This window comes from Pelophylax lessonae (genome assembly GCF_965119305.1).
Source record: "Pelophylax lessonae genome assembly, chromosome: 9".
NCBI lineage: Eukaryota > Metazoa > Chordata > Amphibia > Anura > Ranidae > Pelophylax > Pelophylax lessonae.
The window spans coordinates 94,051,989-94,068,249 of NC_138776.1; the positions used below are offsets into that span (position 1 = coordinate 94,051,989).

The following is a 16,261-nucleotide window of genomic DNA, read 5'->3' on the forward strand; positions in this document are numbered from 1 at the left end:
AATCAAGCACACTGTGGTCAGTTCTGTAGCTATGTTGGGAACTCAAGCTGCTCTCTGCTAAGGATCAGACTTGTCCTGACATGCCCCCCCTACACACACACACACACACACACACACACACACACAGAGCCTTTAACTGGGAAGATTTGTGTGCTGTTGCTCCTCTTCCTCCCAGCTCTTTTCAGCTGAGAACAGAGGGAATGTGGTCACTTATAAAAAAGAGAAAACATTTATTTATAATGTTTTCTATGATATCTATACACAAATATTTGCCTTTCATTTCAATTGAAAATAAACTGAATGGGTTGTTTTAGAAGTTGATCGTTTACAATCACTTTAATTTGTCAATGACAGAATAACTGTTAAGGAAGGGCTTTGTAGGACTGAATGCAGGCAAATTCTTTCACTCAACTAAAATTCTTTCATTCACATATACAAGCCTGTTTTAATCCAAAATAAGAAATGTAAAGGTTCATCATAGTCAAGGAAAAAGGATGGATTGTGAGTGAAAGTCATTTTTCTGAATACTTGACACTGTCCTACATCCTAAGGTAATGTTTAAGAATGGTTTTATTAATGTGTTTCACCTATCAGGGTCTATCCACTGGATAATATTAATTGCTTTTGGGAAGCTGATATGCTTCCAATCTGTGTGATATGCTGTGAGTGGAGCTAGTTGGGCTGCTCAGTGGTAATGTATAATATTAGGGATGGATAACCCCCCTCTGCTGTTGCATTTGAACAGATTTTTTTTTTGGATAGCCTGAGTCTGGAGTCACTCCATATACATTTCAGGAAGGCTTAATGGAGCAATCTTAGGACAGGATGTGGCCTATACATGCGAGGAGTGTCCTGAAGGGATAAAATATTTGGGGGAAGACAGTAATTTTAGGTCTGAATATGTGGCACTTTTTCCAGGGCTCCAAGGTTGTAGTCATGCATCATAATATGTTAGCAGTTTGAAGCATAAACAGGGTAAGTTAGAAATCTCCTAGCAATATGAGTAGATTGCCATCAGCTTTAAATAGGTAGTGAGGAATTTAAGACTTTCAGATTTACCAATTACTCTGTACTTCAGGCCAGGACAATGATGAATCTGAAGCTTTAAACACCTTCCCTTCCAACACAGACATGGTATGGCAAACTACCCATATTGCTGGGAGCTTTCTCACGTACCCTATCTTGGTATTTTCCTCACTGCCTCATGTGACACTCTTTATGCTCCAAACTACATTTCTTCAAACTATTATGATGCATGACTACAACCTTGGAGTCCTGGAAAATGTACCAAATATTCAGCCTTTTACTGACTTTCCAATTATTCTGTACTCCAGCTCCACAGTAACATAAGGCTGAATATTTGGTACTTTTTCCAGAACTCCAAGGTCATAGTAATGCATCATGACACGTTTGCACAGTTGAAGCATAAAGAGTGTCACATGAGGCAGTGAGGAAAACACCCAGATAGGGTAAGAGAGAATTTTCTCAGCAATATGGGGATTGCCTTTAGCTCTGAGTAAGTAGGAACATATTTAAAGTTTTAGGATTTATTACTGTTCGTGTACTGGAGTACAGAATAATTGATATGTCACAAAAGTTTTAAGCTGACCAAGAACTATTCCTTTTTATAATTTAACTGGCGAGTCGAAAGAGTCTATTCTTGTGCCCTGTTTGGTGATGTGGCAAAAACCTAATTGTTCTTTTCCTATAAATGTGTGGATATCCTCACTGAAGCAATGTGATAGAATTTTGACAAGCAATTTAACACCTAGGTGCAGTAGCGTGATGGGCCAGTAGTTAACCCAGGATGTATGGTTCATATTTGGTTTTAGCCCCATACAAATGCCAAGTGTGTTGCTGCCCGTGGTGTCATCACATAGAAGTTGTTTTGGAAGTCTTATGAGGTGGAGTATCAGGATGTGTTAAGCAGTTTATAATAAGTAGCAGTGATCCAGGACCCCTTATAGCAGAAATTTAAATGTTTCATATAACACTTGCTACTACCTCAGGCAAAATATTAAAAGTAAAATTGTAGATTGTTTAATTAAACTGAATATAGATCACTTAGAAGAGAATCATTAAGGGGATATCTTCAGCCTTTGGGTCTGTTATTTATAGAGGTGAGAATGAGCTCAGCTTCATTGTTGTCTGACCAAGGTATTGGGAGAATCTTACACAAATGGGCTTGGGGAAGAAAATGGCATGGTATAAATATACAGTATGATCTTTTCTGGGCAAAGTGTTGTTGTGAATGAGAATAGTGTGTGTAATCTTGCCTTCTGGGTTAAAATTGCCTCCAGCTATCTACCAAGGAGCGCTAAGTAAGTACATTTTGCAAAAGATCCTTAGGAGGTCTCAGAGAAGTGCATTTCTTGGAGACAGATGATTTAAATACATTTTGAGTGAAAATAAAAGAAAGTCTTGGTGCATGTATTGGGGGAATTATGTCCCTGGACATTCAGACTATTTGACACAGGGGTAATTAAAAGGGTTTGCTAATGTGTGGGTCTAGTGTGAGGGTGAGGCCTAGGACGAGTAGGGAAAGAGGAGACATAGGGTGTAAAGAAATAATAGATTAAACAACAATGGTAAATCTAGACTAAGTGTTCAGTAACAGATAAGTTGGCAGTAGCTGCCATCCACCATTAATCGTTAATCGTTAAGGTGAGGTAGGGGGGTAAGCAATTATAAACCTCCAATATTATGTATTTGCAGGCTTCCCCCTGAAAGAGAGTGCAAAATATTGGTGCCTGAAACTATGGTATCCAGGAATATAATGGAAATAACACATCATGTGCAATTAAATATGTTAGTGACATAATAAAGTGGACTCTAAGACAAAAAGGAAAGAGGATAAACCATGCAGCTTATGACATTGATGGTCTCAAGGACTATGTTTTAATTATACAATCAAACAAGAACAAAATAATGAAAAAAGTATATCTGAACTGTTTACACTGTCCAGCTCCACCTGCCACAGGGTCAGAGACTCAAATGTAAAAGTCTATATTTTGTAAAGGGTTTTGTATACTTTATCTGAAGGAATATAAGATCGATTGTTGACAAGGCCCAACATTTGATGTAAATTTGCAGAGAAGCAAAATGAGCTTTCAACAGGTAAGTTTGGACAGCAAAATATGCTGACACATACAAACAGTGCCATCATCCCTAGCATTAAGTGGCAGAAGGAGCAAAATGTCTAATGAGGGAACGCATAGGTAGACCCCAAAATAACAACAGTTTAGAAGCAAAGCTGGGGTAACAAAAACCCAGCGGTATCACCCCCAATAAGGAGCATACAGGTTCTGAATACAATCCAGCACATCTAAGGTACATAGGTATACATTGAAGTTTGTCAAGCAATATGAACATTATCATTACATAAAACAGGATGGGAGGTAGGGATGGTTCCTGTATGAACTACGACATGCCGTACATTTCCTCTGAAATTTATTGCATACTATATTGTACAACTAACTTGTTTTAGCAACAGGCACTTTAGTGCATACTTTTTTTTTTCTATTTAAGTAGAAACTCTGATTATCTGGTTACTTGCATTTGTCAGAGTTTTCCTCAATTGTCTTTGTATGTGTTAAAACTCTCTCAGGACACCCCTTAGGCCTTTTTACAGACAATGACTTTGCCTTATGGTTTAGTACCTCGTTATCTGTTAGGTCTGAAAAGTTAATAAAAAACGCCTTGCTGTCCTAAAAGAACATTAGTGCAAGATTAGTATGCCATTGCACAAATAGGCAAAGACCAGGCCTTTAGGAACACTGTACTGTACTGAAGACTGATCAAGTATCAAGATCACATTGTTTAATCACAGTTACAGGGACATGTCAGCTGCAAACCAAAAACAATATTACAGGGAAAGAAATATATAAAACTAAATTACAAAAAGCATGTGTAAATGCCATGGTTTAGGGTTGCTTTGCTGCTTCACAGTCAATGCATCATGTAGTCAACAAGTCCATTATAAATTCTGCATTATATTAAAGTGTCATGGTCAAGCTCAGAGACCAGTAGCTAGCCTGAAATGTGACCTTTGGGCACTAGGTTTCCCTACCTGAGTGTACTGTGTTAGCTGTAACAGAATGCTTTTAAGGTTCAAAGCCATGACACAGCCTCTGGTGTGACCCAGTCTCTGAAGACTCACTTCAAGAATAGGCTGAGCATAGTAAACTGCCACGTAAAACCATTGGGCACCATTATAACCCCTATCTTTTTCCATTGCTTTACAATAGAAATTGTAAGTTTTAAGGGACTGAGCGCTGATGTAATACCTTTGGTAGAGTGTTGCATGTGTACACTTAGCGGTCTACTCCCCACCATTCAGTGTGAGGTAACACTTTCTCGAAACTGCTTCTTTTGCAGGCCATTCTGGACTTCTCTTCAGTTGTCTCTGCTGCCTGTCTACAGTGGTGTGGTCACCTCTACCTGTCTAAACCTCTACTGCTACCTGTATTCAGTTTAAGTATTCAAGGCTTAGCTTGAGCTTCATGGTTTGTGCCTTGTAGGGCAAAATGTCAGATACCTATAAAGCAGTCTTGTGTTAATGGGGGATTCAAGTTAATGGACCGCTAACGACTCTGGAGCAGCCTATACCACACTCACTCGAGGGCCTGACACAAACAGCCTGCTATGCTGTCCTCTGCTTGAGCCCTCAGAGTCTTCCATAGCTCTATCAGGCATGGTTCTATCTTGGGAGGGTTTTACTGCAGTTATGCAGGTTTTTTGGGCAAAATTTCAACCCTAATTGCTGACTCTTACCACAGAGGCCGTATATGTACCTCCATACCTTTCCCTGCAGAATAAGTCTCTGATCTGCCTGTGCATTTGCTGTCTTCAAGTCTTCTACCACAGAGGCTCTGTCTGACTGATGCGTCTCATAAATTCTTAATGAATTATAATGCTTCAGCGGAGACGGAGACTGCTGTCATTTCTCCCAAGTTTAGAGACAACATTTCAGCACTTATTGACACAGGGGGGTGATTTACTAAAACTTGAGAGTTCAAAATATGGTGCAGCTCTGCATAGAAACCAATCAGCTTCCAGATTTCTTTGTCAAAGCTTAGTTGAACAAGGTGAACTTAGAAGCCGATTGGCTACCATGCCGAGCTACACCATATTTTGCACTTTCCAGTTTTAATAACTCAACCCCAGTGCATAGCACTTTAAAAATGGAAGATTAGCTTCTGGTCTCTTCTATACTTGCAACCTGTCTGGGATAGTTTTGGTGGCCCCAATACTATTAAGAACTTTCCAATGCACCCCTAATCCCAGACATCACTTATAGGGACTAGGAGAATAGGAATAAACTGTTTATCCCTCCCAAACATTTGGCCCAATTATATCTGCTTGCATAGTCTGATTAGGAAGTTGGTCATTCCCACTGTGGATCTGGCAATAACCCACTTTATTATAAAGTGCTGATGATTACCCTAGAGGATGCATCTCTTCTAAAGGATCCCATCGAAAAACGCTTGAAGAGTCTTTCCAAAACCATGTATTTTTCTGTGGTTAGCCCAGCACTACAACCTACCCTGGCTGTGATGCTAGTTTGTCAAACCTTAGCGGACCGGACTTGGGAGTTGCTGCAATGCATCATATGACCCAAACTTTAAAAAGTTAAGTAAACCAAAAACTACACTTCATGGTGCATCTAAAACCAATGAACAAAAATGTAATATTTTCATTTACAAGTCCTTTTAGCACTAGTTTTTTTTTTTTCGTACTCATTTTTATCTGATAAGCCTGCTAATAACACATTTCCTGCACTAGACTGACAACACTCATTCACTGTACTCTATAGAGGAGCAACTCTGTTACCCAAGGTTAAACTGAAAGTATGTGGGACTACAGAACGCCTCCCCCACTCTTAGTGCTGCAGAGTTCCCAGGAAAGCACTAGATTCCTAGCCGGAGCAATAGGTATATTGTGCACTTATCAAACAAATAATAAAGTGTTTTCAAATTTATATTTAGGAGTTCAAAAGAGAGCAAATAAGATTAGTTGATTATGAGTTTACATACACTGAAAATTATTTTATACATTTTTCTATTACTGCTCGGAGTCTATAAACTCTTTTTTAGTTTGCTGTTTAAAATATTAAAGGTAGATCTCATGTCACAGCATACTCTTATTTTATAATGAGTACCTATTTGCTAACCATTTACTTCAACAACTTCCTAGATTCCCTGCGTGCTTTGCAGCTTGTCCTATGCTTGCTTCTTCGGTTTACTTTTAGTTTCTGAGGGCTACAGATTCCATGTGATTGACTCCGTCTCCTAAAACTTCTCCTCTCAGCACCTCTGTTCTTCAGAAGGCAGGCTCTGTGAAATGTGTGACACAGCAAGTGTATATTCACAGGGCATAGTGAATGTTTGTCACTCAATTCAAAGAAGTATGTGTGTGACTCTTTTTAAAAAAGTGCACTTTTAAACTTCACGTCTTTCAGATTATTAGGAGTAGGCTAGAAATAATTGAAATTCAATGTGGTAATGAATATATGATTTGGTTTAGTACATATGCTGAAAACAAAACATGAAATCTAGTTTCTAGCCTTTCAGAGTAGAGGGGTGCATGAGCAGAGACAACCACACAAAGCTGTCTTTACCAGGAGTGAAACTTTACTTCACCTTGAAATACTCCTTTAAATTGTCACAGTCAGCCAGTGGGAAGAAACAAAGTTGGTCCATTTGACCACAAAATAAGAATTCTAGATTCCCCCTGGTAACAATATGTAAGTTTTCTTGTGCAATATGTCTGACATTTTTACTGCTAACATTCCAGTCAATAAAATCTTCAGAGTTGTTTATGTGTAACTGGAACATTAAAATGCAGGCAAATCATAACCAAGGAAAGTATAATGTTGGATATGTCTGGCTGCAGATGTTTCCATGCTGAAATCTGCATAGCTGCATGCAAATAGCCTACTATTTGAGCTGTTACAGTGTCCATGGTCAGTTTTTCTAGACCGATTCATCATTTTCCTAGTGCCAATATCTGCGTTCGATGTAACACCTCTATTGTTCATGGCTAGAAACCAGCAGCATAGCTGCACATCTCAATAATAGGAGACTGAGGAAAGCTGAAACTTCTACTGTGGCATACTATTGGTTCTGTCCTGTACATCTCACTTTGGCTGTTCATCCATCCAAGCAGGTGAAGCCACTGAATAGCTGTTTCAATAAGCACAATTAACATGAGCTGTGTGTCTATTCTAAAGACAAAATATGCAATTAATGCAAGATGAGAGAGATAAATTACATAGGAAGCATTGCCGCGATATCATTTAGCAATGGGATGTGCAAGATAACCCAATATCGTAAATCAATGCTCAATGGCATACATGTAATAGAACTGTAAGGGCAAAGCCAGGCAATCTAACCAAAAAGTGCTTTCATTAACCACTTAAGCCCCGGAGGATTTGGCTGCTAAAGGACCAGGGGTTTTTTTGCGATTTTTTACTGCGTGACTTTAACGGACAATTGCGCGGTCGTGCGACGCTGTACCTAAACGAATTTGACGTCCTTTTTTTCCCACAAACAGAGCTTTCTTTTGGTGGTATTTGATCACCTGTGCGATTTTTTGATCACGCGCTATAAACAAAAAAAGAGCGTAAATTTTGCAAAAATAACAATATTTTTCACATTTTTTTATATGAAATTCCCCAAAAAAAAAAGTAAAAATCAAAATTTTTTAACATTTTTCGGCCAATTTGTTTTATGCTACCTATGTTTGGTAAAAAAAATCGCAAAAAGCGTATTTTGATTGGTTTGCGCAAAAGTTATCGCGTTTACTAACAAAGAGAAAGATTTTTGTCATTTTTGGTGTTTTTTTTTTTAACGCGTAATGGCGGCGATCTGCGATTTTTTTTTCGGTACTGCGACATTGCGGCGGACAGATCGGACCCTTGACTGACATTTTTGACACTTTTGGGGTTACCAGTGACATTACTGCAGTAATCAGTGCTATACATATGCACTGTTATTGCAAAAATGACACTGGCAGGGAAGGGGTTAACTTTATTGGGAAGGGAGGGGTTAAGTGTGTCCTAGGGGCGTGCTTTCTACTGTGTAGGGACATTGCTATTGGTGTAAAAGCAAAGATCAACCGTTCTACATAGTAGAACGGTCAGATCTTTACTTTTACACAGGGAGAACTGACAGGCAGCTTGTTTACACAAGCTGCTCTGTCTTTCTCCCTTCACAGGAGCGATCGTAGTGTGGCCGGCGGACATCGAGTCCGCCGGTCACACGCACTGACTTGCCTGTGAACGAGCCGCGGCGGGCGCGCGCCTCGGCGGGCGCGCGCCCGCTCGCTATAGGCTCGCAAGTCAGTGACAGGCGAGTGACGTACCGATACGTCACTCTGCCTGGCCGGGGCTGACCGCCGCAGTATATAGTCGTGCGGCGGTCGGCAACCGGTTAATTAAAACGCAAGTGTCCTGATGACATGTTACATGGTATAACTCTCGAGTATCTTGACAGATACAAATAATTCATGCTTTTCTCTTAAAAGGTGCTACATGCAGGTATCTCAACATTTTCATGGTACAAACCTTCTACAAAAATTTCTAAAAGACCCAAAATATAATCCGTGTTGCACATGAAAAGAAGGTCACAGTGCACCAGGAGTATGGGTGCAAATACATCTACCCAGACTGAAGGCCACAGAAATATAGGTAGGCCAGGATCAATGATATAGGCAAGCCTGGGGAATTAATAAATATTGGCAGCTCACATTAATAAACACAAAAGATATCTGTATCCCAGATCTAATCTTCACATTTATTGAAATAGTGTTTTAGGTGTTTATGGATGCTATTGTGTTTCCTAGATATTTAAAATTTGGATTTGCACAGAGCAGCCCTGATCTTCCTCTTCTTCGGTCTCCCACTGGCACTCTTGGCTCCTCCCCCCACCGAGTGACCACCACCGCTAGCCGCTTGCTCATAGGCTCTGCTCCCTCCTCACTGGCTGTGATTGACAGCAGCGGGAGCTCATGACTCCTGCTGCCATCTCTGAGCCAATGAGAAGGGTGAGAGCAGAGACAATTTGTATTGCTTGGGATTGGCTCAGGTAAGTATTGAGGGAGGAGGAGAGGGGGTGCATGCAGCTTTTCTACCTTAATGCATAGCATGCATTAGGGTAAAAAACCTTCAGCCTTTAGGTCCGCATAAGTTAAAATATTAAAACACTACCCCTCCCCTATAAGTTGGAATTCTGAGCAGAAATAGAAGACCCCCAGCTTCTAATATAAGGAGTCACTTGTCTTCCTTAGTCACCGGGGCAAAACATAGTAATAGTAACATTGGTAACAAGTATGTTGGAGCTCCCTCATCTTTGTCAATTATTAAAACAGGCCCAAAGTGACCTATGCCTTCATAATATATATTGCATTCTTGTATCTAATAAGTATGAGCAGTCTCAAGTAAGGCTCACAATGCGTAAACAAATCAATATGGAACATGTTAACTATATGTATCTTGGAAATTCTCTATGCCCGTTTACCTGTCCAAAACATTTTTTTTCTACTGTGACTAAGGAATACAATAATTGCTTAGGGCTAAGGACTATAATTAATGCCCAAGCCCAAGCTAAAGTTAAAAATAAAGATGACCAGCGCTATGGAGTATGTGAGAACAATAGAAATACAAATAGGTGTAAGCTGCCACCAACCAAGCCCTGGGGTACAAGGGTTAAAACGTGAGATAAAAATAGAAAAGACTGGTAAAGGCGCTACCTATAAATGATGACTAATATAGAAATCATCAATGTAAGATCAAATAAATATATAAATGCAAATAGTGATATAAAGTGCAAAGTGCCAGTGGCTGAAACAATCAAGGGTATAAATTCACAAACCCTCAAAAAGTGCTCAGTATATATAAATGCTATACTGTGAGCAAGCAGGACATATGCAATGAGTGGTAATAATAAAAGTGCACAAATTGTGATAATTATTTATTGTAAATTATAGAGCGACCCGCTCCAGCAGACGTCCTATGACGAAACGCGTGGGGTGGAGTCTAACGTCTTACGTCACTTCCGGTTACGGAGCCTGAGCCGTGGAACGCGGAAGCTTCCCGGCGTTTACTACACTGATTACTACACTTATTCTGGACACTTATTCTGGACACTATACTAACCACCTTCTAGGAAAGAACATTTCACTTTATTTTTTCACTTGGTTCGCTATAATTTATATCAATATTAAGGAATATATATGCACTTTATCATATGAAATTATTCTTTGCGATATAACGATTTTTTATAAATTTTGCACTATTTATTTATATATTCACTATTTAATTATCACCTGCACTTTATAAGTTAATATAATTTACAATAAATAACTATCACAATTTGTGCACTTTTATTATTACCACTCATTGCATATTTCTGCTTGCTCACAGTATAGCATTTATATATACTGAGCACTTTTTGAGGGTTTGTGAATTTATACCCTTGGTTATTTCAGCCACTGGCACTTTGCACTTTATATCACTATTTGCATTTATATATTTATTTGATCTTACATGATGATTTCTATATTAGTCATCACTTATAGGTAGCGCCTTTACCAGCCTTTTCTATTTTTATCCCAGGCCCAAGCTGTATGCTGAAATCCCAAATTCAAAGCTTTTGCTATAGAACATTATTTTACTAAACATATTATAGAAGATGTTTATGCCATATTGAAGAAGTTGTTTTGATGCCTGCCATGTTTGTCTTTTGCTGTCTTGTGCTGCTTTATCATATGAATATAAGCAAATATGGTGTTTTCTACAAAAAAAAAAAATATATATAAAAATGCACTGTATGGTTGATTTTTTATGTTTCTACACAATTCCAAGATTGTACAGAAGAACACCCCCAGAACAACTGAAGTAATGCATATTGTAAATTTATTTCCACTCGTTCCTATAAAAGAACTAAAAAGTATACCACATATGTTTTTAGGTGAGCGTTTGTAATGTTCCAGTTATATCTTTCTTGTGAAATCATATGTTATTGCACCATATATGAATATGCAGTTGTGCAATGTTGCCCTTCCAATTATGTACTGAAGCTCTTAAAATTACATTGGGGTCCCTTTCAAAGAGACCACATATTATTATTTTTTATTTTTTGCTGCTAATTCTTTTAAATGTCAGTTGGGCTATAAAGAATTGAGAACCCTAAAGATTTTCACAATCCCACATATTATTGGTATGGGACTTTTGGCCTGCACCCAGCAGGAGAGGGGTCAAAGTTCAGTCTCTCTAAAGCCTGGTTAGCAGAGGCCATAAAGAAGCTCTAGTTTCATTTCTCTATTACTTAGAAAAGAAAAAAGAAACCTCTTGTTTTGATAAAAAGTCTGCTTTCCAACAGAATCACTGTACCGTTGCTCAATACATGCATTTTCAATTTGAATGACAAAAAAAACAAAAGAGGGAGCAGATTAGGGATTGACAGATATCGGTTTTTCGTTGCTAATAGCGATACCGATATTTTGGCCATCGCATATCAGTATCGGCCGATATTTTGTACATCCTAGGTCAGGGTCCGAGACTAATCTTTGCCTCCTCCCACCATTAGGTGGTGATGCTCATGTAAGGGTTAAATTATGTCACATAGCATAATTCCGTTAACAAATGTTATTGAATATGCCACTCACATATGTACAAATTAAAGATATAAGCAATTCCATATTAGCAGATCTGCTGGCAGATCAGTATCTCTCACCCACTTGCTGTAAGTGATACCCAGGTGATACCGCTCCGTTCGGCATCCACTTAATACTGCTTTGTCTCTCACCCGCCCCATCTCCCACCCACCCGATACCGATCTGTCTCTTACCCGTTTGCCGTAAGTGACACCCGGGTGATACCGCTCTGTCCGGCATACAATGACGATGTCGGAGGTCATGTGGTCACGCCAGGCGTGACCTCCGATATCGTATGGCAGACGGAGCGGTATCACCCGGGTGTCACTTACGGCAAGTGGGTAAGAGACGGATCGGTATATGAAAAGTCACTATGCCAGCTCCCGCCCTCTGTCCAGAACTGTGCTGCCTCCCAGTCTCTGCTGTGGAAACAGGTAGGACACTGCTATGGGAGGGAAGGGGGGCCAGAGGTTACTGCTATAGGGCAAAGGGGGCAGAAGACACCACTTTTTATGTGTGGGGAGAGGTTATGTGTTGATGTGAAGGGGCAGAGGACACTGTTATGGGCAGGGTCACCCCCATAGCAGTGTCCTCTACCCCCATTCACATCACCCCTCCCGAACCCTGTATTCTGAGTGTAACATACTCCTGAACCCTGCATTCTGAGCCTAATGCGCTCCTTAACCCTGCATTCTGAGCCTAATGCGCTCCTTAACGCTGCATTCTGACCCTAATGAGCTCCTTAACCCTGCATTCTGAGCGCAACACACTCCTGAACCCTGCATTCTGAGCGCAACGCACTCCTGAACCCTTAATGCCTACCCCTGCCCTAAGGTATGGCATACAGGCATTACAGCTATAGGTCCACACAACAGGGTTTGCTAGTAAAAGCAATGCTTTGTTTCTAAATGCTGGCGCATCCTCAGTAGGTATAGTCAGTGTTTGGTTAAGACGAGAAATCGTCGGATCCACAGTGCAAGAACCTACTTCCTTATATATATTAAATGCCTTCTCAACAGGTCTGTAAAGTGTTTAGTGTATAGTTTATATTTTGTTTTTTCAGTCAGAACAGGTTCAAGTAATGAGTGTACTGGTAAATTTTTGAGCGTTTTTAAGCCAGGGAGCTATGGTAGCTGGCTGCAGCTCCTCAGGAACAAATTCATCCATCAAGGATTTGTGAGAACCCTCAACAGACAGAGCCTTAGCAACAGAATGCTCAGAGACAGCCACAACTGCAAGTATGTCTGACACAGATTCTATGTAGAAATACGCTCAAGCCCTCTGTGTTCCAAGTTAGCAAACACGGTTGCAATTTGGCCCATTAAATCAAGCATAACTACAGAGAACTCCTCTCAGGATAAGGCAGAGGAGGGGGGCAACCCCTGATAGGACTAAAGAAGACTCTGAGGAGTATATTGCCAGTGTCTATGGGGATGGGCACTCCAGGACACCCCAGAACTGTTTGTAGATTGTGAGCTGGAGAGACTAGATTCGGTGGGACTTCCCTTCCTGTACTTGGGATCCAATATGTTGAATAGTTTAACAAAGGCAACTTAACTGAAAACCACAGGTAATCACAAACCAATTTCTGGAGAGTTTTAATGGTTGTAGATGACCATGTGACTGCAGAGAATAGCAAGGAGCAATGGGAGGAAGCAGCTACCTCACACTCAAAAGGCAGGAACAGAGACACTCCAGTTAGACCTACAGCACTTAATTGTCCAGCGTGTTAACCTTTTTTGTGAAACTAGAAAAAAGGGGTGTAATAATGTCACTCAATGGTACCAATAAACATAGGAGCCTCTGATGCTCGGTCCACATGGCATACTTCTTACAGAGTTTTCAGAGACTCGGTCATACCAGAGGTTGCACCACGGCTCAGAACATGGATACCTTACACAAAGATCTGGAAAGTCCAGTGATCGAGGGTCACATTAAAGCGGGTTTACCCATAACAACTTGATAAAAAAATAATGTTCTTTAGCAAGGACCATACATTCCCCATTAATAATTGTGCTACCAAAATCAATGGGTGCTGTAAATTCCCTCAAGCATTGCTCATGTTTCTTTTGCAGGAGGCAACAATTTTGTTGAAGCCCAGAGCAATCATTTCCATATTGGAAATTGTCCCCCTCTCCTTAGTCTCAAAAACATTATGTCACTTACTGAAATTAAAATATGTACATTTCCAGCTTTGATTGTATGTCTTGGCTCAGCTAGAGAAGAAGGTTTACAGTGCTAAATTTCACAGGCTGCAGGTGAGGGAGAAAGGGAGAACATCATGGAGATAATATAAGGCTCTATCCTTGTAAGTTTATGTCATTTGTGTCTCCCTGGCATCAGAGTTTATCACCTCTCCTGCTTTTCTTTTCTCCCTCCCTAACCTGTGTTCCCTCAGCACAGTGTCAAAAAATGGAGTGCAACTGAGCATGTACAGAGTGGGTTGAGACAGTCTATTACTGGATTTTAGACAGTATAGGCATTTATTTTTGATGTTTTACATAGCTATACCTGCAAATGGGACTTCATTTTCTGATCAAAGTTCCATTTTAAAGGAAGGCCCCACAATCTTTGGTCCAGCAGGGTCTGGGTACAGATCTCCAAAACTATTGCTGAGAATATGGCAATATAGATAACTGTATAAAGAGCTTAGTTCAGAATGTAGATAAAATATTGATTGTAGAAAAAATAATTAAAAAAAAAAAAAGAGAAAATGACTAGTAAAAATAGTAAAACTTTTCTCATGTCCAGATGTCCGTACTCCTGGAACACTAGCAAAAAACTGAATCATGATAGAAGTGGGAGGGGGTCATACCTGGCTGGTCAATGGCTATTTTGTTTGCCAATATCCAATTCCTCCTAAAGGTGGCATGGTAATCCATTTATAGAAAAAAAATAAGCATTGAAAGCACCTTATAGCAAAGTAAAATATGCTTACCTAGTAGCTCCACACCTCGTGTGAGCCCATAAACATCAATCAAAGCCCAGAGGGGTTCTGTAGTCCGAACTCCGCTGAAGAACAGCATGGCTCCAGAATCATTAACCCGATAAAACACTCGACCCTTTTTATCCACCCAAAAGGCTATGATGTTTCCTTCATTAGCAAACTCTTCAGGTAATGCCTTGGCCCAGAATCCACTTTGAGAGACGAGGTCAGGACAGGCATACTTAGGTAATGTGTCAGGATTAATCCGTGATGGATCTTTGGAAGTGAATCCAAGCCTAAGAGCACCACTCCAACAGCATTGTTTTTTGGTTATCTGAAAAAGAAGTAGTAATTTAAAAAATTGTGTATACAAACTCAAGATTTCAGAATTTGTCAAATACAACAAAGTGCAAAAAAGTAGTGAGTATTCAAATGACTGTTTCTTTATTACCAAAGGACTAGTGAAGGTATGCAGACTAGTCCTACAGAAGCAGAGGCCGTTCCTGCAAAGCAAGTGTGTGAAAGCATTCACGCAGGATTGGGCGGCTATCATAATGCATTTACCTTTCCTAATGCTTCCTTGTTTCATTGACAGCTGGTACATTACATCTTACACTATAGTCTTCTGGTAAAAGACAAACTCTACTCACATAATCTCATCTCAGATTACCTCTCACTCCTGGTTACATTTCCAAGACCGGAGATGAAGGGATATCTCCCCAGCTGGTTACAGACAGCAAAAAAATATAGCCTGGTAGGGCTTAAAAACTTCCCTACTTTATTAAAAAAAACAATAATGTGACTTTATACTGTAAACACTTAAAGGGAATTTCTAAAGCATATACAATTACTACACAAGCCATGTTGTAATTTAATCTGGTTAAAAATTACCTTTACTTTTCACTCTTCAGCCACTGTAATTTCTCTACAGTTCAATACAATATGGCAACCTGGATGTGTTCTGTACACTGTTCGTGTCAATAGTAGGTCAAATCTAATTGTCAGCAACCCTATTTAGATACAAGATATACATACAGTATATATATATATATATATATATATATACACACACACACACACACACACACATTTCCCTTGAGACTTTAAAGAAGACTTTCGCCTGGGGGGAAAAAAATTAAAAGTCATCAGCTACAAAGACTGTATAAAGTCAATGATTACATGGCGCTCTCTGATGTTGGTGGGTGGCATACCATGAGGTAAAGAGGTAAAAATATAGAAAGTAAAAAATGGGTAGAAAAATATAAAAAAGGATGAAGTGGAAGGGGGCCCACGAAAAGCAGCTGCCAGCTGGAGCAAGGAGAGGCTCTAAAGATAATAAACAGAAAGAAAGCAGCGCCAGCTTAGTGAAGCATACGGTTTATTAATACAAAAAACACATAGTGACTTACTCTTAGGTAAGTAAAGGCCGGTACGGTAGGTGAATGGGATCATAATCCTTCTTGTCCTGGATACCGTTGCAGAAAGGAGGGGTGCCGGTGGTGCGTGGAGGTTGTTGTCTGGTAGCCTGTCTGATGGTGCTGTGGTGGTGGAGGACTTTCAGTGGGGCTCCACTTCCTACTTCCTGTCAGCCCGACATCACTTCCTGTGAAGCGGAGGGAAAGATGGGCGTGGCTAGCTTTCAGAGCATCCGTGCTCCTTCATTAGGCGACTATCTCCACG

At 40.0% G+C, this 16,261-nt stretch overlaps 1 protein-coding gene across 2 annotated transcripts in view; it reads right to left on the reverse strand.

The window, feature by feature from the left end:
• NEURL1 (neuralized E3 ubiquitin protein ligase 1) overlaps positions 1-16,261 on the reverse strand; it is a 359,707-nt gene that overhangs the window by 44,765 nt on the left and 298,681 nt on the right. For both annotated transcript variants that reach the window (XM_082268398.1, XM_082268399.1), the window contains exon 3: positions 14,594-14,915. In XM_082268398.1, the coding sequence (XP_082124524.1) occupies positions 14,594-14,915 (322 nt within the window). The remainder of the gene's footprint in view (positions 1-14,593; positions 14,916-16,261) is intronic.